Raw genomic sequence first — 26,412 nt, 5'->3', positions numbered from 1 at the left:
CTGCACCTCCAACATGGAAACGAAGCAGCGTTCATCCAGTCAACACCCTTTTATTAAAAACAGTTACAAAAAGTGACAGGTTACAACATTTATACACAACCCAAACGCCTCCGGGCGGCCACAAACAGCATCCCCCCCCCCAATCCCAGCCCAACAAAGGGGGCTGCAATGACAACACGTGGCTCCAAGCCACACCAGCAGTGCCCACCTCCATCCCAATTAATCCCTATTAATTGGGGGTTAATGAACCCACAGTTCTCCTCCCTCTGGGCTCGGAGATGGTGCTGTGCCCCCAAGCACATAGAATGGGGGTGAAGGTGGGATAAATAGGGGAAGGCAAAGCTCTGAACTGCCAACCCCTGTGCACTACAACCCCGCTGCTTCTGTCCTGACACGACAACAAGGGAGGATTCTGCTTATCTGAAAGCTCCCAACATGTAAACGAGTTGGAAAAAAGGAGTATTTTGAACTATTGCTTTTGCTCTGGTGTGTATCGAGTCCCTGACAACAGATGGAGCAGGGGGGGGAGTTCTGTACATGTGTATGGACCATTCGGGACCACCCTCCTGCAGCCAGGACCCCCCCAAAACCTTGTTCCCATTGAGCTCAAAGGGGAAACTTGGGTGAGGGGATCCCAACCTGTGCCTGCATTCACCGCTGCCCTCCTCAGTGCAGCTCCTGCCCCGCAGCCTCACACCCCCCTGTGAACATCCCATCACAGCTCCACCTCCATGAGGTCCAGGCGATGTCAGACACTCATCCAGCTGCAGGACCCAGCAAGGAGCTCCCTGAGCCCCCCTGGCTGCAGCCCTGTGGGTCAGCACTGGATCTCAATCTGCTCTCACCACCCCCCAACACATCAGCTACATGAACCCACTTTACAGCCTCCCACCCAACTCTAGTCCCTTTCCCACCCCCCCCTCTCCCAACACTGCAGGAAGGGAACTGCTTTAGTCTACAAAAGCAACTCCAGTTACATTTGGGGGGACAAAAGAAAATATAACAACAATCATCTACCTTGAAACTGAACCAGAAAGATCCTTCTGCACGTATCCAACCTACCTCTACAAGCTTCTCCGAGGAACCACCGAGTTCCCTTCTAGCTGTGCTGCTCAGAACCACCTTGCCAGGCCTAAAGGGGCAACTGTTGTACTGCAAAGGACCCCTCAAGGCAGAGGAAAGAGGGTCCGAGAGCCACTGTGTGGACACAGGGACCTGCAGGCAGCCAGCTGGTGCTGTTAGATGCACCAAGAGCAGACTGTGAGATACCTGCGAGTGCACGGGGAGTCTGGGGTAGCATGCTGCTGCGTACGGGTGGACAGTGTTACTCTGAGCATTTATTGCACTGCTTCAAAGAGGCGGAGGAGGAACAGGAGGGAGAGAAAAGCGCAGGTCATCGCTTCACTTTCGAGTCTTCTTTGATCTTCCAGATCATCAGCTCCATGCAAGCTCTGGCGTCCTCGCTGGAGTCGTGTCCTTCCACTGGGGACAGAGACAAGGACAGCAGTTAATACCCCTGTGGTGCACTGGGCAGCCTGGGCCCTGTTTCCCCACAGCACCAGTGTAAACCCAGCTGAGATCACACTGAACCACAGCAATGGATTTGGAAGAGCTTCCACTGAATACATGAGGGCAGGACTTCTGCCTGGTTTAACTGAGGGTTGTCTGCAGGCCACAAGGCTCCTGCCCAGTGCTACACTTACACTGAGCTCAAGGAAGACAGAAAGGTCAGTGTCAGTTTGCAGGGAGAACATGGCATGGCCTTGAGAGTGCTGGATCGCACAACACTCCCCTGCTGCCTCCCACAGAGTGCAGGGGCTCAATCTGAATCTCCAGCACAACTTTTGTACCCAGGCCCATTCACAGCTGCTGTGTGGGTGAAACAATGAGGACAGGGAGTGTGGAGAGCAGGGCAGGAGGCAGCTCTGAGCCATGGCAGCTGGGTATGGTGGGCTATGAGGCCATGCTCCCAGCCCCTCACTCTCACCATTATCCTGGATGATGCGCTTGAGGTAGTCGGCCATCAGCGTGCGGAGAGCCCGTTTGTAAGGCAGGCCCAGGCGGTGGGGAAAGACGATGGCAGTATCCACCACTGTGCCATGGATAAGCTGGAGGGATGGAGCAAGAAAGAACCTTGTTTATTTTCCTTCTGCCACAGGGTTGGGGCACTCCTTAGGATTAACCATATTAACGCAATCTTCCGGTCAACCTTTCAGCTCCACTCAGCTCTCCTGCCGAGCTCCGGCCCAACCAGTCCTGCAGGAGGCTCTGGCTGAATCAAAGCCCTCACAGCCTGAATGCCTATCAACTCCCAGAGCTGTGCCAGCCAGCACACACCCCCTCCCAGCCCTGCCTTCCTGCACACTCAGATACACAGCCAGCACAGCCCTGAGCTGCAAGAGAGGAATCTTCACACCCGACCCACTCTGTGATCCTCAATGTGGTGTGGCTCAGACTGGACCCTTAATCTCGTCCTTAACCTCAACTCTTCCCAGCACCAGCTAATGTAGCGTGACAGTTCCTAACTCCCTCATTAATAGTTCCATTGCCCAGCTCTGTGAGCGCCTGCAAACAGATGCAGCTTAACAGAAACAACCTGCTACGCTCCTTCGGAGTGTAAAACTGCCAACGTTATGGATAATCTCCCTTAGACTGCAGTCAAGTCTGGCACCCACCCAGGCGCAATGATAATTACTTATGTAGATCAGGAAGGCTGAGGAAGCAGGATAATACAGCTTTAAATAAAAATTGAAACGCTATCACCATTTGGAGCTTGCCACGGCCATTAGCGAGATGTCGACTTTACTGCCACAGCCTTCAGACATTACGACTTGACACAGCACTGCCTGTCACAGCGCTCACAGCTCCGTGCTCTTGGCAGAGCCCACCATGCTGGGCCAAAGCCACGCTTCTATGAGGCCAATGCAGTCATCTTGTGCTGATAAAACTGTAAATAATTTCTTTTTATGATGGCGATGAACTCTGTGAAAGGACGGGGTAAAGGGTGCCACTGAGAGGGAAAGCACTTTGCATCCATTAAAACCTCCTGCTTCCAAAGCAGAGCTGGGGGCTGGCAGCCGCAGCTTGGCCAGCAAAGCTGTGTGATAAAGGATGGCTGGATGAAAGCCCACGAGCACCAGCTATACATTGGTTCCTGTTCCTGCATGCTTTCCTCAGTGACCTCAGCCAAGCACCCCTAGGATCTATGCTCAGAACACAGCCCTCCCTCCAGGATAGCAGAGATATGTGGAATAGACTGACACAGGGCAGGCAGAAAACAGGAGAGCTGAAAGGTCACAGCAGCTTGATCAAAGAACTCCACAAATCCCAGCAAACAAGGCAGAGAACCTCATAACGTTTTAAAATCAAGTGTAGAGGCAACAAAGAGACTGGAGCTGGTTCTACAATAGTTGCTGTGGACACCCAGAGGGCACAGTGGACTCCTGAGCCTGCCCAGATCCCAGCTGAGCACAATTTCAGGCCAGGCAAAGGATGCTGACACCAACGGAGGAGTCTTAGCTAAACTGATGTGAATAATGAAAGATTGAAGCTCAGACCTTCCAGCCAGCCCCGCTCTATTCAGCCCTCCAATGGAGGTCTGTAGCCCTGGGGACAGTCACTGAAGCTGTGCTGAGATCACAAGTGAATAACCAGAGGGAGACTCAAATGCAAAACATGCAGATTTACCTTTAGTGCAAATAAATCGCTTTCCAAGCTGTGCCCTATCAATATGGTGTCTGCGCTGAACATGTTCAATAGGACGGCTTGGACATCCCTCAGGGTGATGCTAGTGTTCTCCAGGTCCTCTTCTGTCACACCTGAGAATCTGCAGTGTAAAAACAGAGAGGAGGGTTTCCTTCACTGAAGGACCCAAAAGGTTCCGGCCGTTAGGAAGTGGTGGTCATGGCAGCTCCAGCCAAGTGCTCACAGAAATTCCCCCCCATGTTACTGGTGCTGACCCATAGAAAGGTGTCCTCACCTGGTGTTGTAGTCCACCACCTTGGTGTCTGGTTTGACAAAGGTGTCGTACACCACTTTCAGGTCAGAGTTGATCACAGTTACTCTCGTCAGCTCCAGTCCTTGCTTAGTGTAGCACTGCAAACAAGAAAACAGACATGAAAACAAATGTGTGTTGACCCCAGCATGGGGCATACAGTGCTGCAGCTCCCAAAACACAGCTGCTTCTGCACGCTGAGACCAGCCAACAGCCTGTGCTTGTTGTAAGCAACTGGCTATGACTTCTCAAGGGCACACACGGTCCTCAAAGGAAGCGCACCCTGCCAAAACTACTAAGAGCTCATTTTCAATGTAAATTTAACATAAACCTATGTGATTTAAGGCCCACAGAAAGGAGAGAAAGTGGTAGAGGAAAAGAGCTTTCCTTCTAACACAGCCTTCCTCCAAAAGCCTCATTTTGTGTCTGTGCTGCAATGCAGATTGGTGACCCACCATCTCACAGTCTAAGGCGAAGATTCCCGGGTAACCATCAGTCGTAGGCAACTTGTCAAACGTCTTCACAAAGCCATCAAGGCTCTCCTTCCGCCCATCGTGGACATGTTGCTTGAAGGAAAAACAAAAGAGAAGCATATTGAATTAAGGAAGGGGCAAGAAACCAAACAATTCCAAAGGAATCATCTGTGTGACCAGGTACAAACCTGGCTCCAAAGTCAGACCAGAGCCAGAGGTGGGTCACCAGGTTGTGTCAGCCACACCACAGCCCCGAGACAGCACAAGAAACCAGGGTAATGAAATGGCAAAAAACATCAATGTGTACCTACAAATAAAAGCCACTGTATTCCAAAACCAGGCAGCTCGCAGACAATGTGATCTACCACCAACCATTGCTCAACAAACAAGGAGCATTTGCAGCCACTCCTCAGCATATCTGGACAGAGAGTTCTCAGGAACTGGGAAAGCTCCCTGAGCCACCAGGAAAAGCCTGAGCCACTGCAGGGCTGAGCTGCTGTTGCAAGAGGTGCTCCTGCTCTGTGCACAGCCGTGGGTCACACTCAGCCTGCCCTGCTGCTGCTTCTGCTGGCTTTTTGGGGTCCTGTCCCACTGCAAGGAAGCAGGAGCACACAGCAAAGCATTGGGCAGAGGCTGTTGCTGCCCTTTTGCCCACTTAGGTGGTTTCAGGTCAGTTGGAATTGCTGCACCACACCCCGCAGTGACGTGCCCTCTGCCTCACTCCCCAGCAGACTGATTGTTTGTCAAGTTGTTTATGCCTTGATCTCAACATCGTGGTGCATAATCACACAGCGTGTGCTCAGCCTCCCCCTTCCTGCTTCTCACTCATCTCACCCTGCAAGGAACCAAACCACGCTTGGCAATGTCTGAGGATGAAGGCTGCAGAGGACAAACTGGGGCGAGCAGTAGAGATGAAACAGGCAAAGGGGTAACCAAAATGGGGACATGCCTCATTAGTTATTATTGTGGGCACCCCCAGAGAACTGCATCACTGGAAGTCAATGAGGCAGCTGTAACCAAGCAGTGAAGGAAAATATTAATAACAAATAAGAAATCAGGTGTTTTTCTACAACTGTTGATGTTCTACAGCCGTCTGGTTCTTCATCACTGAGAAGAAGGCAGAAAAGTTGTTTGTGTTCTTCAGAGCTGAGAAGGAAGCAGACTTCGTTGCAACAAAGAGCAGCACTCAGCAGCTCACTCTGTGCACAGCTCCCTCCTGCCACCTCCTGCCACCCTCCCTAACTGCAGCATAACCCAACCAAGCAGAGTCATTCTCAAATACAATACTCTAATAGCCAGCTATGCATCCAGTAACTCCAAACAGTTTCTTAATATAAATTGCTTTTTCAATGCCCTCCTTCAAAGCTGAACAACACTGTGCTCCCTGGGAGCCCAAACATCCCCAAATCTCAATGCATGTTCCCATCCTGAGCAGGCTGGGGGATCAGACCTTCAATTTCCTAAAGGATTCATTTAGATGAGAAACCCAAGAAAGCCTGAATGCAGCAGGCTCTGGCAGCACAACAACTAGGAGGCAGATGTGAGAGGATGGCTGCACCCTGGAGCACTGCTGGCATGCTTCATTGAGAAAGAGGCTATTAGAGAGATTGTATGTTTCTTAAAAGGCCATGAGGTTTTATGGTCTACAACAGGCACGCAAAAACATGCAGAGAAGTCATGTTTTATAGCCTCATCAATTTCTCCTGACTTCCCTGCTGGGTATTTGTGGGGTGATTGTTTTTTTTCTTGGAATGCTGATTAAAAAAGAGATCCTAATTCCAAATGGAAAAGAAGTGGCAGCGTGTGTGATCCCCTCCATGCTTCAGGCTGGGCAGGGCAGGCTTTTAGAGGCTGTGTGCTGACTGTTCTTCCTATATTGATAAGCCTGGAATTTTGCCCTACAGTTCACTTCCCAGCTCTGGCTTTGGGCACAGCAATAAGGGCACACACCTCTTTAGATCCTACAGGCCACTTTGCTGGCCCTGTCCTGCCCCAGGACTTCCAAACCACAGCACAGGAAAATGCAAAGGTACCAGGCTGTCTAATTAAAAGCACAGTGAACAACTTACCTTAGCAACCTGGCAGCCTGCTGAACCCACAGCTCCTGAGCAGCAGCTGTAATGAGTTTCCCATCCACCTGGCACTGAAAGAGCAAGAGTCAAAGAGAAAAGTCCCCTCAATAAGACCTAAACTTTAGCTCCCAAGTCCCAGATGAGCAAAGAAACAATAATTTATCGGGCAAAACGGGGAAAATAAGTATGGATTCACAGTTAGCAACCGAAAGGGCTTAAGATTCATTGACCACGAATGCTTTGGCAAAAAAACTACAGAGTTCATTCAAATGAGATTAGCATCTTGATGCAATTGAGCTGATCTCAGAGCAGTGAAACCCCTCAGGCAATCAGAGGTCTTGTCCTCTCAAGTCTCCTAGAAGACTGATTTCCCAAGATATAGCAAGTTTGTTTTGCCCTTAATCTTTTTTTTAAAGCTGAAATAACGTTACACCTCTGCTCCAGCCCCACTGTCACATCATAGGGACTGTTCCACTACTCTTCCTCAGCTCTTTGCAAGCCTGTGCCACCCAGTGACAAAACCAGGAACTGACACAAGCTGTGAGTGACAAGCTCCAGAGCCACAAAACGCTCCACAGCAACTCCAGCCCCAGACATGTGGGGATCTGGAGCACACCCCGCATGCAGCTGAGCCCTCCATGTAAGACCTACCTCTCTGCTTACGCAGCCTCCCCCAGTGATGCACACACTCCTCTTTGCGGATGCAGCTTCCAGAGGCTGAGACCATGTACTCAGTGCCACAGCGACAGCAAATCCTGCAGGAGGCTTCAAGAGAAGAGAGAAGTCAATCAGGTTGCTGCAAATCCTCAACGTGGTCACAGCACCAGCAGATCCATCCCACTCCTCAAAGCCCCACAGCTCACTGAAAGAGGCAAATATTTCTGATTAAAATGATGCTAAATATGGTTTCAAACTCTCCACCCCAAACCACTTCTCAGAGCCAAATGTAAAACTCCCTGTTGGTTTTGACATGTAACATTTGCTCCAACAGCTCACACTCGCTGCGCTGTTTCTCCAACCACAACAAACTACTGTTGTGTTCCAACAGTGTTATTTGAAGAACCAGGATAAACAAGTCATTCTCTGGATGCTGGAGCTCACAAGGCCTTGGTTTCCAGGGGGCTGTGACACTTCCAAGTGACATTTGAGTTCCTCATGGTTACAGCTCCTCTGCTAGGATTCCCTATAACACTGCACAGTGCAGCCCTCCAAGAGGCAGCGGGGACTTCTCCCTCCTGCCACCTGCACTCTCAATAGTGCCCACAACTGAAAGGAGGGAAATGCAAAACACCCCAGACAAGGAGGTGACTGTCATGCACCTGCTTTCCCAGTTCTAGCACAATGCTGCTTCGCACAACACCTGCCCGGTCCATTTCCATCTGCTGACCACAGTCCCAGCATTAGCAGACTGGTAAGAAAGAAGAAGAAACTGAAAAATCCTAAAATATCTGTAGGAAACTAGAGAAGCAGAACCAGCAACATGATCTCAGCCTGCCAGCTGCTGTACACGATTCTAGCTGAAGAAAAGGGCTCACACAAATACAGTACTTAACAGTGTTAATGTAAGAGAGCTTTCATAAAGGTTGCTTCAGCAACCACAGGACAAATGTAGACACAAGGTGTGAACATGGATGAGCACTTAACACACTTCAGCAACGTTTCACCAAGGAGATGCTCAGAGGAGCCTGACAAGGCACCTTAAAATGTACCCTAAGAATATATTTTACACCTCCTGCATCACAGTCTGCCCTGTTCAGCCTCTGAGAAGCATCAGTCCTGCTGCAGGATATCAGCAAATTCAGACAGGAGGATCCCACCCTGCTCAGGGGAAGCCTGGCAGATGCTTTGTCTAGTTGCAAAAAGGGCTCTTGGAAACTACTTTGCCCAGTGCTGTCTAACAACCACACCAGAATGCACGTAGGACAAGCATCTCCCTCCGCCTGAGACACAGACAGCAAAGACTGCAGATAAAACAGCCCAGCTTACAGTCGGTGCTCTTCTTCTCTTCTGCTGTGTAGAGGACGGCACGGCCTGGTTTCTCTGGGTGAGGCATGGGGTAACCATTTTCCTTCAGCTGTTCCTCTGTCATGAGATACTCCTTCAGTCGACGGTACAGGGCAGCTCCTGCATGTATCAAAGACAACGATGAAGCCAGACCACAGAAGCAGGTGCTGCTTTCTCTTACGTTTTTCTGCCTCACCAGAACACCTGGCAGGAACTCCCCTAATTCACACTTTACTTTCAACTGCCTTTGTTCAGTAAGGACAGAGGCACAAGCTGTCACCTCACCCAACAGCCAGCACTGGGTCAGCCTATCTGGAAAGTAGGGCTGAAATTCCTCCCCATCTTCAGACCGCTGTATTAAAACAAGGGAAGCCTCATGCCTGTAATGTTCACTATGCTTTAACTGATTGTTTGTAACACAGCCCACAGAATACCCCTCAAAGGCTGCCCACAGCTAGATAAGAAACTCCTTATCAGAAGCTTCTTCCTGCTGTTGATTTCTAACTGTTTCACTCCACAGAGCAGTTATAACTTCTCTGCTCGATAGCTCTTCTTTCAGTGCTATGTTAAACCCCTCCAATATTGCTGTGCACCCTTTGATGTAGCTTAGATGAGCTACAGGGCCCTTTCAAGCTTTCCTCACGTCAATTCCTTCTGCTCTGTGGCATCCCTGTCTCTTCTCTGATCTCCTCAGCAATTTGCCCGTATCTCTTGGCAGCCTGAATACCCATAAACAATTTGACCTGAAGTGAATAATGCTTGTGGCACAATCCTTTGGCTACTATGTGACCTTACTCTGACATTCCTAAATGTGAAAATGAGCCCTGCAGAGCAGATGGAGATATCAAGTGCGTCTGCCTTTCATCTGACGGGCACACCACAAAGTAATCCTTCAGGGGAGGAAAGTTCAAGTAAAATCAAGACAGAAAAGAAGCCACAAGTCGGTAATACCCAAAACACAAGAGGCAGCTCTGAACAGCTACCAACGTTACATCAAAGCCACATGGACAACATCAGCAAACCCACAGCCCAGAGCAGGGAAGCCAGGAAGGTGCTAATCAGCACCGTGCTGCAGTCAGGTAATAACTCATAACTCAGCCCCACACACAAATCAAAGCTCTTCATGCATCAGCAAGGTCCTGCTCTTCCCAATCTATGTGCTGTGCCTCCAGCTATCATTTACAGCTTTGCAGAAGGGTCTTACCTGTTAAATCCTCTGCTTTCAAGCTCCCTGACCGGTTTAGGGTGAAGCTGGTCTTAGCAGCAAGCTTCCCTCCCAGCACAGCTTCATGGGACACCACCTTCTTGTTATTTGTTTCTGTAGAGACAAGAGGGAAGAAGCAGAACAGGACAGAGATGAAACACTCGGATGCAATTCTGGAAGAGTAAGTGACTTCAGCCCTTGAGTTTTGGGCATAACACACAGGCAAACAGAGGACTGCATTTATCCTCTTGCATTCTCTGCTCCAGAAATCAGTATGTGTACGGTGGTGCAGTGTTCCTAGCTTATTCCAGCACTACAGGGAGCTTTCTGCTTGCAACTTTTTAAGGGCAAAGAAGGACATTTTCTTTTTACAGCTCCCCAGGAGACACTGGGAGCTCTACCTGCTGACTGTGCACACCGAGCTGCCATCCTGAGCGAGAGCAAAAGAGAGGGCTGGGCACAGACAGAACTCGACCCATCCGCAGTGAGCAGCTTTGTTGGGTGCCCACAGGCCAGACTCCCACACTGCATCCTTCACCTTCCTTCAGAAAGGCCTTCAGAGCTCCGGAGTATGCTCAGCACATCAGATAATGGTAGATAGGTGCTTTTTAGTAATCATTAACTGGCAGCCCTCTCCTAAAGGCCAGCCTTCCGAGTCCAGCCGCTCTGACTAATGGCCAAGAAGGTAATGAAGACAGAGGGGAGAAAAGGGAAGAGACCAGGAAAAAAAAATTCACAAGAACAGCACAAATTGATTGTTTAATGTACCCTCTCGAGAGCCAATAATGAAATGTCTTAACCCTCTTCGTTTCTCTCTTGAAGCTTAATGTGTGTAACAGATTTCTGCGGTGATGGACGAGTCTATCACTTTGAAGGTATCATGTGAAAGTTACTCCATTAGCAGGGCTTTTCATTTTAAAGAACTTGTGCTAAAAAAAAAATAATAAATAAATAATAATAATCCATGTGGCATTATCTCCATTTAGGCTCAGACAGCCAACAAAGCATTGCAGGACTCGCCTCTTGAAGGCCCATTAAAGCTTGCCAGACTATAAAAAGCTAACTGGAGTTGTTTGCCTTTCAGCATAATGCTTCTGAGAAATGGGTCTGTCTTTTCAACAAGTTCCTCTCCACGGCTTCTAATCCAAGCACGGATCCTTATTAAACCACAAACGTGGTACGTACTGTTCGTACTGGAGGGGGAATTGGGCACGAGGCTCCTGAGCTTCTTTAAGGTGTTCACTGCCACGTTCAGGTAGATGTTGCGACTGGTGCTGCGTTCATAAGCCACCTTCTCTTCTGCCAGAGCCTGCAAACAGTGCAATTCGTTACCGTGTGCTCTGTTCTCAATGCTGCTTTGGGAATATTTGGGGGGAAAAAAGCAACATTTGCACCTTAAAATACACAAAGTATCAGAATCCAAAACATAACCATGTCACAGCACTAACATATACTGGATCTCGGGGCTGCTGAGGTGAGTCCAAGAATAAAACATACTTGAAATGATGCACCAGAAACATTTTTGTATATAACCTTCCCTTAGGTTAACAGGGCAGTGTGGAGCTGCCTGGGAAAGGCTGCTTTCCCCACTTCAAGGGCAGCACAAGAGAAAGACAAAGCTCTGAACTGGACAAAAAAAGAGGTCTGGAGAGCAGCCATTCCTTGAGTGCAAGAGGAATGTTCCCTAAGGAGCTGCAAAGGCAAAATATCACCAAAAATGTAAATATCCTCATAGCATCTGTTTTGGTTACAAAACACACTACGATGCCCTTTACCAGACCCAATTAAAATCAAAGCTAAAGTTTTCCAGTGAAACACATGAGATTTTCAACTCAGCTTTCGGAAATCTTACTGTAATATCCCCTGCTGGCAAAAGGCTCCTTACATTCTGTGCAGTTCCGCCGGTTACATCCATCCTGCTTCTACTGAATGCTCAGCCTGTAGGATGCGTTTATTGTCTTTTTTGTCCAGCTCAGCCACAATGCACACCCTTAAGTCCCTCTTTTGGGACTAATGAAAACGCTGTGTGCTCTCCTAATGAAGAGAAAGGTGAGTTTTCCTATTGAGAACCCCCAGTGGAATTCTATTTTCTGTTGCCTGGTTTGGAATTGTTTGACATTCATCTCTATAGAGACACCCGGGTAGGAGAATTTCTGGTTTTGTTGCCATTTTAGAAGGTCCCAGCCAAAGCTCAGGGCTTCATAGGGTACTATGGATTTTATTCACACAAAGCAAGCACCAGTACAGACCTTATCAAATGCTTCCTGGGAGGAGGAGCAGAATTTCAGGCACTCATCAATGAAGAGATTGAGATATCTTTGACGAATGTTTGTTGGGACTTTAGCACCAAATTCTGTGGGAATAACAGGCCTCTGTAAGCTGGCGCTCTAGAGATGAGACAGAGAGAGAAAGAGGCTATTTGGGGTTTTAACGAGCACGTCACCTTGAAACTCTCCCATTTTCTGTTGTGTTATTCACTTCCTTTCTGAAAACCTGTCCAGAGCTAGAAGTAACACCCGGCATTTCAAGTCCTAAAAACACTGCTTGAAGCTTCCATGCCCTTACAGTATTCGAACTGCTCCAAACAAAAAAAACAACCAGGCTTCCTTACACAACTCCTCCAGCTGCACAGCAGCCCCAGCAGCATTAGTCACAGCACTGCATTTGCATAGACAAGCATCCCAGACCACAAAAACGATGACATTTACATGAAGAGAGTCGACATTAGCACAGCACCAAGCACTGCAATTTGAGCCGAAGGCACGAACACACAACACCAGGTAAGACTTGTTCTTTCTTGTTAAGTGCTGCAGCCATGAGGAGGGAGGGAGGCTCGCTCCTAGCAGCCAGCTAAGCCACCCTGCTTCCTTAGGCTTCCCATGACCTCACTGCATTGCTTTTGTTTCCTTTCTAATGCCGCTCATGCTCCTGTAAGGACTTTTCCCCCCCTCATACTGAACAATGTGCCCTTCATGCATAAAAACTGCTTGCTGCACTGAGCTACAAGCTACTGCTACCAAATTCATCTCCCAAATCACACAACCTGCCTCTTACTTTGGAGAAGAAACTGCACATTTCCAGGACACCCAATTGCTTTGTTGAGCCTCCTCCATTCTACCCAATAGACATCCATTACCAAACCCATCTGCAGCAAACACAGATCCAAGGACATGGGACCTATCTGAGTGGGAAGAGAGCTTCTTTTCCTCGTGAGAGACTTCCACTCTGATCCATCTCTTTCTATTCCTGGATCTTGTTTAAACCTGTTGAAGGGGGGGTTGGTCCTTTTCATTACATGTGTATGTTTTCTCAGCCTCTCACACAGCCTCTCTAACAATGGCAAGCATTTTATGCTTTCAGCTTTTATTTAGCTTCGGGTTAGACATCGCTATCAAAAGTACACAAAGGCTGGGCAGGTATCAAAAAAAAGAGGGAGAAAAAATGCTTTTTCCCCAGATATAAACTGCAGCACGAAGTTTAAATCATCACGTTTTAACCAGACAGGTTGCTGCGGGACGTTATTCATAAATGCCTTCCTAAGTCTGGCCCACAAAGGCTGGAAGGTCACGAATCCATCCATGCCATTCACACGGGAGAGACCTCAAGTCCCTGAAACAAACAGCTCCAGACCCAGCCAGCCCAACAAAAGGCTCAAACTGAAAATGAGAGATCAATATTCAAAGAGAGCAGCATAGCACTTAAGTATTTCTATCCTTCCAAGCTCCTCAAGTGTTTAATTTTTTATATAACGCTATCGAGGAAAACCACAGGAAGACAGAAACCCATTTAATCATCCTAATCAAAACACCACTTCTCTCGAGGGCTAAGTTTGGAACAGCAACAGTTCAACACAGCACCCTCAATGGGGGATAACCAGAAATGGAGCTGCACAAAAAGGCATCGCATCTCTTTTTACCTGCAAGGACGGAACGTGGGCGACTCTTTTCTGCACAGTGGTGCTGGTGGTCTTGGAAGCCATCCCAGCTAAGGTGCAAGCCTTCAGAGGAAGGGTGGGAGCTTCGGACTCATTGGCAGGTGTGACGCTCTTGCCAGCAGCAGCCTTCTTACCACTCACCAGGCCTGCAAGAAACACACAACATACTTCAAGAGAAAAGCTTCCAAAGGGCTTCAAGCTGTCAGAATGGACTTGTTGTGCCACAAACTGTATTCTTATCAAATAGAAATCTCCCAAGGGATAAAAATTAAGTAATTTTACCACCATCCAGGCAAGGATGAAGGAGCCTTCTGCTAGGAACCATGCCTTGTGTTTGGTTGTTTTTTTTTTTTGCTGTTGTTGCTTTGAGGTAACTGAGTCAGTCGAGTTTAAAGAGTTAACCCTGCCAGCCACAATGCAGCACCTGCTCATCAGGTCAGCTCTGAGCCCTTCCAACCACAGCAGGACACATACTGATGAGCACAAATTAGTACTTCCCTCCTGCTCAGCCACCTCCTCAAAGCAGAAGAAGAGCAAACAGCCTCCAAAGCATAAACAGGAAAGAGCCGTACGTTTAGCCCATCACTTTTTGGAAACTGATGGCACTTCTCAGGGGAAAGACCTTCCAACAGTGCCTATAAGCAAACATTCCAATTGTGGCTCCTTCTGACAGTTCCCCATTTTCAGCCTGAGAGAAACTGAAGCACAGTGAGCATCTTTTCAACAGCACAGAGGACAAGATAGTGATGACGAGCAGTGCTGCAGGCTTACTTTGTTTGACTGCTGCAGTAAGGGCTACGTTTGGCACGTGAGCAATCCTCCTCTTTTCTCCTGGCAAAGACAGGGAGGCCTTTTGGACAGCCACTGCCAGCTGTGCTGCCTGCTGCTGGGCCAGCTGGATCCTCTGGTAGCACACCTCCTGTGCTGTGGGTGGACGGTATGGCCGGACTACGGGTCTGTTCGGGACCTCTGCCTGCACAGACAAAAAGGTTTCTAGAACCAGCAATCCCCACCCTTCAGTTCTCACCCACCCAAGAATGGTCTTCTCTTCCCTGACCCATCCGTGTTAACACATCCTGGTTTCAGAGGGAAGATCCCAACCATCTTGCAGAATACAACACCCAGTCACCCACCACAAAGTGCAGCACCAATGACTCGCCCTCTGGTGAGACCTCTCATCACTGTGGGATTTCCCTGAGCTGGTTGGTGCCATTCAAATTGCTTGTTTAATGGCCAGGGTGCCTGCTGGCCATCCTGACTTCTGGGTTCCATCACCACCCAGCTCAATATATCCTGTGTTAGAAAACCAATCTGGCCCCACAGCCCTGAACACCACTGAGTGCTTTAGCTTCTACCAGAATGAAAACTATTCCCCCTTCCCCTTTGCTACATGATGCAGATTGCTGCAGCTCCTTCCTTCCTTTGCTGCCTTTCCCATCCCAAACTACCAGCTCTGCAGCTCCCCACCTCCCAGCAGCTTTGTTTCAGTACTCTGGTTCCTACAATGAGTTACATGTCGCACACACACGTATGTATTTATGGAATTAGAGCATTACACAAGCCAAGCTCTGAGTCCTGAGCGCTGCCCCTGCTGCTTGTGAAGGCACTGCATTGCTTCAGCTGTTACTGACACAACCATGTTACATATGCATTATCTTTATGTCCAAATTTAGGTTGTGGTGTCAAAAAGGATGATGGTGTGGAGAAGTTCACTTGGAGATGAAGAACAAGAGAAGCAGTACAAACTTCTGCCATATTACTTAATAACCACTGAAATGTGAGAAATCAGCCCAAACAGCCCCGTGTGTAACACAGCACTTTGGATGAGCTGGCACCTCCTGCATTCCTGCCTTCTGAGCTGACAGCAGCTTCTGGAAACCAAACTGAGTGCAGCCAACCATTAAAGGATAATTACAGCCCTCCTGGCAGGACAGGACACTCATTTGCTGCCTCACCTTCCATTCCTTTGACCTGCCGTTCCCCCTCGGAAACTCAGCTAAGAACTCAGCTCCCTCCCTTTCAGCCCACTCAGTGTTTGAGCTATAAATCACGAGCAAGGCTGAGCAAATATTCAACCCGGAGGGACGTGGCAAAGCACGAGTAACCGTGCAGGCAAAAGCAGCAGTTCAGGTCTGACAGCAGCTCCTGAACACACCTGGCAGCAGCAGCACAGAGCTGCCAGCCCCAGGCAGGCACGTCCCGGTGCTGAGCACATCAGGGCAGCTCTGTTTGCCCATATGATGGTTGTGCTGGGGCTCATGGCTTTGGAAAGCATTTTGGGATCAGCTGTCACATTAAGAAAATGTATTTGGAGATTTGTACGCGTCTAAAAGGCACCTATTTGCAATAAATATTTGAGTTAATGAATTTCCAAGCCATTTGTTTCAGTCTCTTATCTCTTCACTTAGGAAGAAAGGGGCCTTATCAAAACACATGAACTGGCTGAAGATATGTAGTTAAATAAACAGCATTGTATTGACCTCGGGGCTTCAAATTATTAAAAGCAAAGAAACCTTTCCTAAGCAGAGCGTTAAGGAAAAACAATTAATTTGGGCTTCCCAGCTGAAATCAGTGCTTCAGCCGCCACTCTTATCCTGCTAGAACATAAAACTGACTAATCTGCACTCGGCACCTGGAGGGAAACACATTAAACCCTCAGAGAAAACAGAATTAAAATCCCAGAGAGAAAGAAAGAAAAAGATCAGCGTGTCTTCCTTGCTTTCTCCTCCTTTTTTAATTCTCCTCTGTATTTCAAGTATTCCCACAATCACAAAAGAACAATATCAAACATAGTACTGTCAGTATCTTTGTTGAATCAAAGCATATATAAATGTAGTAAAGGTGTTTAACATCTTACAAGGTTCCTCCAGCTGTTAGTCCCACACGTTATGGACAAGTACCATTGGGCACAGCCTCTCCTTGTTCTTAATGTAAGTGACTGAGAGAAGCAGGGCACACCAGACTGTCCCCACAGGGACAAGGTGCAGGGTCTACTCACTCTTCCACAGCTTACCCTTGGTTATCTCAATGTCTCTTGGAGTGTGGCTGCTGTTTGTAACAGATGCCTGACCACACTGTTAGGAAATCAGAAAGGGGATGTCAAAGTATTCCAACCAGTGCCAACAGTTCATACGCTGCTGCCTCAACATGGGACCACACCGTGCCATCCCAGGACAGAAAATATTCACTTTAGATGTCTCCTGAGAACTGCACTTACATTTCCTTGTTTGACAAGATGAGAGATCCTTCGTTTTTGGCCGGGAAATAAGGTGGTTAAATTCTCTTCTGTCTTTTCTTTATTTACTTCTTCCTTCGATGGCTGTAAGACAAAAAGAACAAACTTCCAAGACTGAAAAGGCAAAGTTCCCTCCCCAGGACATTGGACAAACCTCCTTTTAGGTGAACAGAGGATCCTTGCAGGTGGAAACAACATGTGGTGAGCTGTTAAACACGACCTTCTCTGTACCCCAGAGCCACCAGCAAAGCCACAAATGCTCCTACTGGGATGACCAGGGCTGCATAGCACACAGCTTCAGCACCGTTCCATCCAGCCCCTACCTGCCATGGCGATGGGAATGCCTTCCCCTCCAGCCACCCACTTCTCACGGCATTCTGAAAACTCAGGATGTTTGGTTGGGTTTCTTGGTAAGAGCTGACTCATTTTCTGCTGGTATGACACACTTCCAGAGCAGGTCCTGAACGCATGCCCAGCACCAAACCATTGTGCTGCCGTGGCACACACAGGGAAACATCCCTGCACTTACAGCCCTACCCATAGAACGGCCGCAGGGACCAATCCCTGGGTGATGTTTCTGAATGGCAAGAAACCCAGAGCTTCTGCGTGAGGAGCTGAAGCAAATAACAAGCAAAAAGAAACCCATCAAATCTTCTTTGGGTTCAACTTAGCTGTTCCTTTACACAGGTTTATTCCTATGACTCAGGCTGGACCAGGCTCTGAGCACCCGATGGAGCTGTGGGTGTCCACGCTCACTGCAGGTGAATTGGACTAGATGGCCTTTAAAAGATCCTTCCAACTCAAGAAGATGATATGATTTTCTAGCTGATCTGCACTCAGCATTGCCTGCAGCCCCCAGCAGTGCTGTGAGCAGAGCCAGGACTGACAGCTTTCAGCTCCAGGGCTGGAAGCAGAGCTGGGATGAGCTCCAGTCCAGCAGAGCTGTGCACATCACAGGGTGCTCTGCAGGAGCACTTCACACCGCATCGCTGCACTCTGCAGGAACTTGCTCAGCCCATTAATGCAGTTAGTTACATCCCTAATAAACTCTCTCTCAGTTATCCTTCCAAGTGGAAAAGTACTACGCTGCTCACATCAACCTTCCAACCAACCAGAGCTGAGCTTAGGCCACAGGGGCTCCAGCTACAAAGTTATCCCCTAAACAAACCCAAATTCCCAGCAAGCAATGCCATCCTCCTGAAAAGCTGCAGGGAAGCAGGTTGCTGCCAAACAGCTCTCTCTTAAAGCACCTCTACACTGGTGCTTTCCAGAACAGGGCAGAAGTACACTTTAATTTGAGGGATATAAGGGAACAGATGTGCAAAGACCAGGTTCAGTGGGACACACAGGCAGCTGAGCACCCCCACTGCACACCTGTGATAACAGCAGATAACAGCTGCAATAGGGATGAGATTCATCCAGCACAGTCTCCCTCCATAGTGTTCTTCAGCAACCTGAAATACACAGTAGCACTAAACCAAATTGGTATCACTGCACATTTAGATTTGAGAGAACCAACTCAAACGAGCATTACCTGCTTCCCCAGCCTTCCCTTGTCTTCGGTTTTCACATCAGTGGATTCATTGAAAATCCTGAGACACTCTTCCATTGGGTCTGTCTCAAAGTCCACGTCCTTCTCCAGGATGGAATAATCAATGTCGTCAGATGATGAGGAAGATGATGATGACTTTGACAACTTAGAACGCTTCGCCTTCTTTGTCTTTCCATTTTCACTCTGAGAGTCTGAACCACTGCTGTCACCATCCGAGTCTGAGCTCACATCAGGTAACGTGGATGGCACAGGTTTGCCCTTGTCGTCTTCATCCCCACTCTCATCTCCAAAGAGGTCAATGTGACTCAGACTCTGCTGTTTCTGGCCCTTCTTTGGATCTCCTTTTCCTGCAGGATTGACCTTTTCCTTCTTCTGCTCCACTGCTGAGGTCTTGGTCCCTTTGTTTTTACTGCTAGAGGCCTCCTTACCATTCTTCCCATCAGCTGCCTTCAGCTTAGACTCTTTCTTGCTGCCACCCAGCTTCTCCACGCTGGAGCCCTTGCTGAAATCCTCGCTCTTGCTTTTCCCTGAACTACTACTGGAACCCTTGGATTTTTCTTTCTTCAGCTCATCCACTCTCTCTGATTTGTGTTTATCAGCTTTCTTTAAATTCCCATCGGTTTTCACTTTAACACTTTTCTCTTTGCAGTTTTTCTCTTCATTCTTTGTCTTCAGTTTTTCTTCTTTCTTGCCTGCTTTGTCTTTTTCTGCATTTTTACTTTTCTCTTTCTTACTGACCTCACTGAGGCCAGGCGTTTTACTACCATCTGATTTCTTCCTCTTTGTTTTATCTTTTGAGTCTTTGTCTTTATTTTCAGTTTCCTGGTCATTCTTACCAGAATACGATTTTGCTGCTTTAACATTCTTCTCCAACACATTTTTTGGAGGGATTTTCTGTGAACTAGGAATGTCCTCCATGCCATATTTTGCTGCAGTTTCTTTACTACCCTGAGAAGAGAAGTCACCCGAGGCAGCGCTGCGCTCTTTGCTGGACAATCCATCATCTGATTCACTTTCTGAACCAGCTTTTGATGGAGAGCTAACAGAAGTCGATTTGTATTCTGCATCAGCCTCGTCTTCAGAGGAGGAGAACCTGGCACACACTTCATACTCATCAGGTATTTCACAGAGCTTCTTTCGTGTAGGAGAATAAGAATCCTCATATCCAGGGACCCTTCCCCTTTTGGATCCCTTTGGCTCCTTCGTTGTAGCTTTGCTCAAAAGCCTGGCTGAGTAATTTGAAAGCGGGTCATACTCCAAGTCGGTAGAAGGCTTAGAGTCATCGATGACATATTTAGTGTTAGTGACAGTGCTGCTGTATTTTTTAGCCTGTGCTACAGCCTTGGGAACGTATTCTAGTGAGTTACCTTTAGATCGCAACGAATCCAAAGTGTATTTACTTGACTGGCCAGCAGCTGCAAAAGGAGTAGGGCTGTAGTCGGAGTTATTAGTGAAGTTGTAGCTACCTGGATTATATTCTAAGGAGGTAAACAAATCACTGTGTGTCACAGCAGCTGACACAGGTGTTTCGGAAATAAGTGAGGCATCAGAGGCCCTGAGCTCCTTTGTTGTTTCCAGCAGCTCCTCATACTTTTTCTGCTCCCTCTCAACTTCATTTTTGACTGCCTCGATAGCTTTGTTGACCAGTTCAAGCTCCAGGATGCCAGGTGTCATGTCTGTAAGGTCAGACAGGGCCCCATCCTCCGCCTCCAGCGAGGGCTTCGGCAGCTCAGGGTTGTAGGGATCATAGCCCCGTTCTGTAAGGAAGGAAAAACAGCATTTACTGTCAGTAGGTTGTACAGCATCTTCTTAAGATTCATCTCTAGAGAATGCAGGCGTGTACCAAAAGCCACTAGTGACATTCTCTGGGCAGTGGCAGGTACATGGCTAGACCAGATTTTCCAAAGTATTCCTGGGTCTTAAGGACTACAGATCTGTTAACAAAGTGCTTTTATTACTCATGGAATTGCTCTGTAAGTGAAATATTCTTTGGGGCATTGAAGGATAATTGCTGCATTAGGACTAAGAGGAGCTGAGTATGCGCAGAATTATCTGCTTAATTCAATGAAGTGCATGAAAAAGGACAGAGGATTCCAGCACGAGAACCAGGGATTAGGTTCTCATTTATTGATGCCAATGCCCAAAGCCCACTGAAAGCCTCCAGTCTTCCTCCAAGCTCAGTATTTCCCACAGCAGCAGCAGGAAAACGAGTCTTGGGTTGAACCCACAACACAAGTGCTGCCAATGAGAAAGTGCTGCAGGTACAAAGGTGACACCTGAACTCAATTGCAAAGAACCACCCCTGAGACATACATAGCCAACACTCCACTCACTGCTTGTCACTCACCCTTCTCTTTCCCCCTCTGCCACCATCTCCTCACTCCCACCCAGCCCCTCTCCCCCAGGGTGTGCAGCCTGGGTGACTTCATGACAAACCAGACTCCACTCCATGCCCCATAAGAAAGCCAAGCTGACAGTGCATGTATTTCCATAGCAATTAGGTGATCAGCAAGCAGCTACTGAGGGGTATTACAGTGGCATTAACACAGGCTCTCGTAGGAATTCCCAATTACCACTTGATTGAGGAATACAATGCAAGCTGCTTATGCAGATGAGTTTCTAAGAAGTAAATAGGGGCTCTATATCACGAGGAGTCTTGCGAAGCAGTTATCTGAAGTATCTGATACTTTATAATGAAAGCAAAGCGTATTTTAGAAGGAAAAAAAGCAGTGAAGAAGAGGCCATTCAGCAAGTGATCAGAAGCCACAGGCAAGTTATTTGCTGCTTTCTGACTTGGAGCAGGTTTCAGAGCTCAATTTATCACAGCACTTGGATGCTGCTACATCAGAACATAGAGAAATTACAAGACAAGCACAGGATTTGGTGCCCTAATAGGCAATAACATGCCAGCAGAATAGCTCTGGACATAAAGGAGAATAAACAAACCCATAGCAACAAAACCAGCCATCTAAAGGTGCCAGCTGCAATTGCTCTCCTTGCATACCCACTATATGTATATCAGGATCAGGTTAACTTTAATGAATGAAATTAAATGATAACAGCACAGATAACTTTGGACAGTCGTAGGGACAGCAGCAGGGCAAGGGCTGGGGGGTATTAAGGAGGGTTTATGTGCTGCTCCCCATGTCCTTTGCAGTGTCACCCCTTCGAGGTATCTGACATCAGAGCTTCAAAGCCTGTTCTGAACCAACACCGTCATTTCTTGAGCAGAAAAAAAAACCCACCACAAAAAAAGAAGCAAAAATGAGAAAAGAAAATCCGATATTAGCAAGGCCAAAAATAGGCTGAGCAGCCATTTGTCACTGCAGTAAACCTGGTGTGGTTCCTCTGGGGGCTGCAGGAGGCAGCATGAGCAGCACAGAAGGTTGGGGGGCACTGAAGGAACCAGAGCTTGTCCCTGCAAGGCAGAAACTTGCTAGGAAAAAGATGGAGCAGGAAGCATCCCCACCTCACTGGTACCAAAGTGCCAGATGAAAATAAGGATGAACTGGAAGTTTAAACACCGCAGCACAGCTGAGGTTCAAAGAAGGAAGGAAAAAAGAGATGGATTTCTTGGAGTGTTTTTGGTTGTCTTCCTTTCTCCCTATTCAGTTCTGCCTTAGAAACGCATTGGAGCAGCGTAGCCACAAGTAATTCTAGCCCTGACCCTTCATTCCCTGAGTTCTGCAGCCTTTCTCCTGCTTGCTTGAGATAAGTTATCTTCACAGCACTTGTCTCACCTCCGGAACCATTTGGGGTGAAGAACTCCCATTCAAGAAGCAAAACAGCAATACAACACTACATGAACACAGTCCCAACCGGACAAAAAGATGAAAAGCAAAGCACCTTTTTTGGCCATATTACACTGAAAAGCTTCAGCCATGACCTACAAAGGACTAACGCCAAGATCTAAACTGGTTTTCCAACCCGTCCAGCTTCAGCTCAAGCAGAAGCCCAAATTAAAACGACTCACACACCTGAGGCTCCAGCCAGCACTGCCTGCTGCCCAGCACGGCTCCTCTCCTAAAACACCAAGAAACAAACATCCTTTTGCAGCTCAATCCCCAAAGCAGAGCAGAGCTTTTGCACGGCCTGTGGATTTTAAACATAGACATGGCTCTGAAAAGAGAGGTCTCACGTTAAATGAATGGCGACCATGTGAAGTTTGCATCCCCACGTCCTGCAGCCCGCACAAAACCACGAGCTCGCTTCGCACTCAAGAACTTCAAAGAATTACCTGAGCTCCCCGTGGTTAATAAACATTGCAGGTATTTGTTCATGGTGTACTCGAGGCTTTCACTATCTGCTTGGTACTCCGGCTTCAGGCACACCACGCTGACCGTGTGCTGACACAGCGGCGATCATTAGGGCAGGACTTCCCACCCCAAGTCCCGCCTTCCTTCACCCTCATCTCTTCCAAAGTCACACTGCTTTGTGCTCCAGTTTCTGCAGGGGTTTTCTGACTCCTTCTTCCCTTTTTTTAGCACCGCAGCTGCTATTCAACTTGGGGGGTTTCTTGTGCTGAGGATGATTAAAGTCAGGTTTTAGTTTTGCATAGTGCTTCATACCCAGAGCCATCCCAAGCCACTGCTTTTAAGCAGGTTAAGATGGACACTGCCAAGTCCTTGCTGACCTGGTGATGGCAACAACTGACATTACAGCAGCTGAGCTGTGGGCCTGGCAGCAGAAATCACTGTGACATGAAGAACTGGCACCTTTCAAACACACCATTGGATCTGAGCAGTAAAGCTTTGCCCATCCAAACAGAAAATATGCACTTCAGACCAGAGAAGCACGCTGCCAGCACACACTGCCCCATAGTGCAGCACTCCAAGGCTGAAGGCCTCGCTCCTCCCACCTCCCAGCAGCACCGGGATCAGCACAGACAAAGAGAGCTCGGATCTCCAGGGCTCAGAACCCATCCACTTCTCAAGCATCTCCTCCCAGCTCCTTCTGAAGCCGCCATGCCCAAGAGCTGGGTTTCCTTATGGTGTCTGTGAAGTGCTGCATTATGCTTCTTTTATGCCTTTCAGCATACTCAGGACCTAGACTTTAAAGACAGACCTATTTTTCTCCTCCACGGCTCTTGAAGAGACGCTTTTAGGACGGAAGGCAGCTCTCCCCTCCCACTTACACAGCCCGCTTTCAAAGCACTTCACACACGTTCGATAAGCTTTTCATCCTGCTCTGAAGCAGGTGGGTTTCAGTCACTTCAGAGATGGAAAAAGCACTTCAGCACAGTCAGGATTAGAACTTTCAGCCTGTAGATTCCCAGCCCTGTACAAGCTCACATCCCACCTCCCAGCCCTGCTGAAGAAATAAGGATCATCTGTTATGAGCTCTATGCTCCATGAGAAGCCCAGAATGATGACGATGAGATGTGGGGACAGCACTACACCCCATTCATCCCCCTTCTATTCTATACCCCTCTGGGCTCTGCCTGGCACACATCCCCAACCTCCACCACATCACCACTCCTCAGCATTCAAAAGCTACTTCAAAGCTCCTGATCTACCAAGAGTTTTGGGGTTATTGCCAGTCCTAAGGTGATCCTCAAACATCAAAGCGAACACCAGCATGGAATCAATACGCTTCGCAGGCTGCTTCTTTAGATGTTATCCTTTTTTCTAGCCTCTTTTCCCCCCCCAATCCCCAAAATACAACCCCCCACAGATCTGCACTGTAGCTCTTGGTGTAGGTACCACCTGAACCAAAAAAAAATGGGTTTTTAAAGCATCGAACAGTGTAATTAAATAGGTCAAAAACGCACTGCAGCGGGGCTACTTCAAAACAAGAAAGGCAGCTTTGCTGGCTGGGAGCAACTTGCCCTGCAGCCTGCTCTCAATAAGATGGTTGCCTGGTTGCAAGCGAAACTATGACACCCCCTAGTGTAGATCTTAAATACATCTCCCAGCTTGCACGGCTTCAGACAGAGGGAAAGGCAGCATCTCTGCATCTGAGCCACCAAACGATGCTCAGCCACACCAAGGACAGCATATAAATGTTCCTATAGACAACAGGCACCTCACGCAGCACCCCATGTCCCTCCTAAAGGCCGACACTCTGCAGCTCTGTCATTATTTGTTCTCCATCTCTCAGCCTAAATTACACAGAATAAAGGGCCGAAGCCCAACCTGAGCTGAGGTGGAATTTGCAGAGCTGTGGTTGCAGCAGCCACACATCAAATGGCAAATAAACCTCTTTCCCACCCCCCAAAAGCACTGATTTCTGGGTCACTAATGCATCCAAACCTGTATTAACACAAGTAGGACTTCTTCCATCTGCCACTCACGTTCATCCTTTGCTTCTTACCCAGTATGAGACCTGTGCACCAGGAGGTTTGTAAGTAAAGACCAACCTTCACTTCTCCATTTCATAAGCAAAAAAACCCCATGTGTCTGACTGTGACAGCCCTGGATGTGCTGCTTTTACTTTAAATTAAGCCACTGACATAGTAAGATGATTCAGTAATGGGAGATAAGAGTAATTATTAATCTTATAAATACATAAAAAAACCTAAAACTTGACAACTTGAGCTTAAGGCCTTTAAGACTAACTTTAAAAAGAAGAAAGCAAACAGCATTCTGGGGAGGAGAACACAGGTTTATCTCTGCAAGATCAGAGAATAATGACTAAGGAAAACGGTGAGAGATGCTGGAAGCACTGAGCAGAACAACAGCCACCTTTTAGATCCATTTACAAAGCTGGCAGTGATCTTCACCTCACTGAGGCCCTTTTGGGGCTCCCCACAGGGCAGGACTGGCTGTCAGCCACCAGCCCAGGCCAGACAGACCTGTAGCCCCCCCAGTACAGCAGAAGGGCTGTGAAGGTGCAGCAAGCAGAGGGGCAGAGGCTGCTATGTGAGCTGTGTGCCTGGAGGGCCTGGAAAAGGCAGGGTAATAGGGCTGGGACAGAGGCAATAGAGCTGGGACAGAGGCAATAGAGCTATCCTCAGGCGGCAGTTATTTCACAGTCACTCCTTATTATCCCATGAGGTCAGGAGGTGGATGCAGTGTATACAGCTATAAGACACAGGGTCGGGGGGGAACCCAAAGCCCCCCCAGCTCTATGCAATGGGTAGATCCATCCTTTATCAATGGGTGTACCACACACTATCACAGAATGACCCGGGTTGGAAGGGACCTCAAGGATCATGTAGTTCCAACCCCTCTGCCTAGCAGGGCCAGCAAACATACACATCTACTAGATCAGGTTGCCCAGGAGAACCCATAGACCCCCATAGAGACCCCACAGACCCCCATAGAGACCCCATAGACCCCCATAGAGACCCACAGAGACCCCATAGATCCCCACAGAGACCCCATAGAGACCCCATAGATCAGGTTGCCCATGGCCCCCATCCAACCTGGCCCTGAACACCTCCAAGGACGGGGCATCCACAACCTCCCTGTGCAGCCTGTTCCAGGGCCTAACCACTCTCCTAGTGAAGAACTTCCCCCTAACATCCAACCTAAATCTTCCCTCTTTTAACTTCAAACCATTTCCCCTTGTCCTGCTATTATCAGCCCTTTCCAAGAGTTTACACCCCTCCTGGGAGCTCCTATGGGGTACCCAGCCCTATTTAGTCCTCCCCACCCCCAATACATCCATTTCCTTTCCCCTTAATGGCTTTACCCAGCACTAAACCTCCTCCCCTCACCCCACAACCCCAGGCCCAACCATTACCTGCACTGAGGCCTAACGCTCCACCCGCCCCGGTTGTTCCACACCGCGTCGCCGCTACCGGAGGATGCCTGAAATGACAATAAGGCCTCCGACATGGCGGCCCACCAGCAGATGTGAGGAAGGGGCAGTCGATGCCGCGGAAATAACCGGTGGATCGCAGCATCCCGCCGGCCGCGGGGCGGGGAGCGGACACGGAGCCTCCGCCTCACACCGCCGCCATCTTGGAAGCCCCGGTGGTACCGAAGGACCCCGAGGACG

The 26,412-nt window shown here is 48.4% G+C and overlaps 1 protein-coding gene and 1 long non-coding RNA gene across 9 annotated transcripts; one reads left to right on the top strand and one right to left on the bottom strand.

The window, feature by feature from the left end:
- Nucleotides 1-34: 34 nt before the first annotated feature.
- On the bottom strand, nt 35-26,386 carry REXO1 (RNA exonuclease 1 homolog). Of its 8 annotated transcripts, XM_085517578.1 has the most exons (17): nt 22,706-22,859; nt 22,446-22,491; nt 18,451-20,225; nt 16,899-17,000; nt 14,453-14,654; nt 13,664-13,827; nt 11,997-12,134; nt 10,933-11,056; nt 9,748-9,861; nt 8,526-8,663; nt 7,191-7,304; nt 6,537-6,610; nt 4,450-4,560; nt 3,980-4,095; nt 3,688-3,826; nt 1,988-2,108; nt 35-1,482 (listed from the first exon to the last, which is right to left on the bottom strand). In XM_085517578.1, exons 3-17 carry the CDS (start codon nt 20,140-20,142, stop codon nt 1,394-1,396), a joined length of 3,438 nt encoding a protein of 1,145 aa, XP_085373704.1. In that variant the 5' UTR covers nt 20,143-20,225; nt 22,446-22,491; nt 22,706-22,859; the 3' UTR covers nt 35-1,393. The 8 variants fall into 8 exon arrangements, 5 of the variants coding, with proteins under 5 accessions (XP_085373704.1, XP_015742106.2, XP_015742107.2 ...); XR_014935010.1 differs by lacking the exons at nt 22,446-22,491; nt 22,706-22,859 and adding an exon at nt 26,155-26,386 and having other exon boundaries at nt 3,688-3,861; XM_015886620.2 differs by lacking the exons at nt 22,446-22,491; nt 22,706-22,859 and adding an exon at nt 26,155-26,386.
- On the top strand, nt 12,282-16,048 carry LOC107325589 (uncharacterized). Its single transcript, XR_001559715.3, has 2 exons — nt 12,282-12,527; nt 15,355-16,048. It is a non-coding gene; the product is annotated as an uncharacterized LOC107325589 (long non-coding RNA).
- Nucleotides 26,387-26,412: the final 26 nt, after the last annotated feature.

Source organism: Coturnix japonica, chromosome 16, assembly GCF_054131305.1.
Source record: "Coturnix japonica strain WE chromosome 16, WE-NBRP24, whole genome shotgun sequence".
NCBI classification, from domain to species: domain Eukaryota; kingdom Metazoa; phylum Chordata; class Aves; order Galliformes; family Phasianidae; genus Coturnix; species Coturnix japonica.
The sequence above is the reverse complement of the archived record's forward strand: the minus strand, read 5'-3'. Positions and strand labels throughout refer to the sequence as shown.

Excerpts from the sequence above, each read along its gene's own strand:
- REXO1 (XM_015886620.2), bottom strand. The coding sequence starts at position 26,317 with ATGCTGCGATCCACCGGTTATTTCCGCGGCATCGACTGCCCCTTCCTC. Across the intron at positions 20,226-26,154 it reads AGCGTTAGGCCTCAGTGCAG|AACGGGGCTATGATCCCTAC; the intron begins GTAATGGTTGGG and ends CCTTCCTTACAG. Across the intron at positions 6,611-7,190 it reads GAGGCTGCGTAAGCAGAGAG|TGCCAGGTGGATGGGAAACT; the intron begins GTAGGTCTTACA and ends TTGCTCTTTCAG.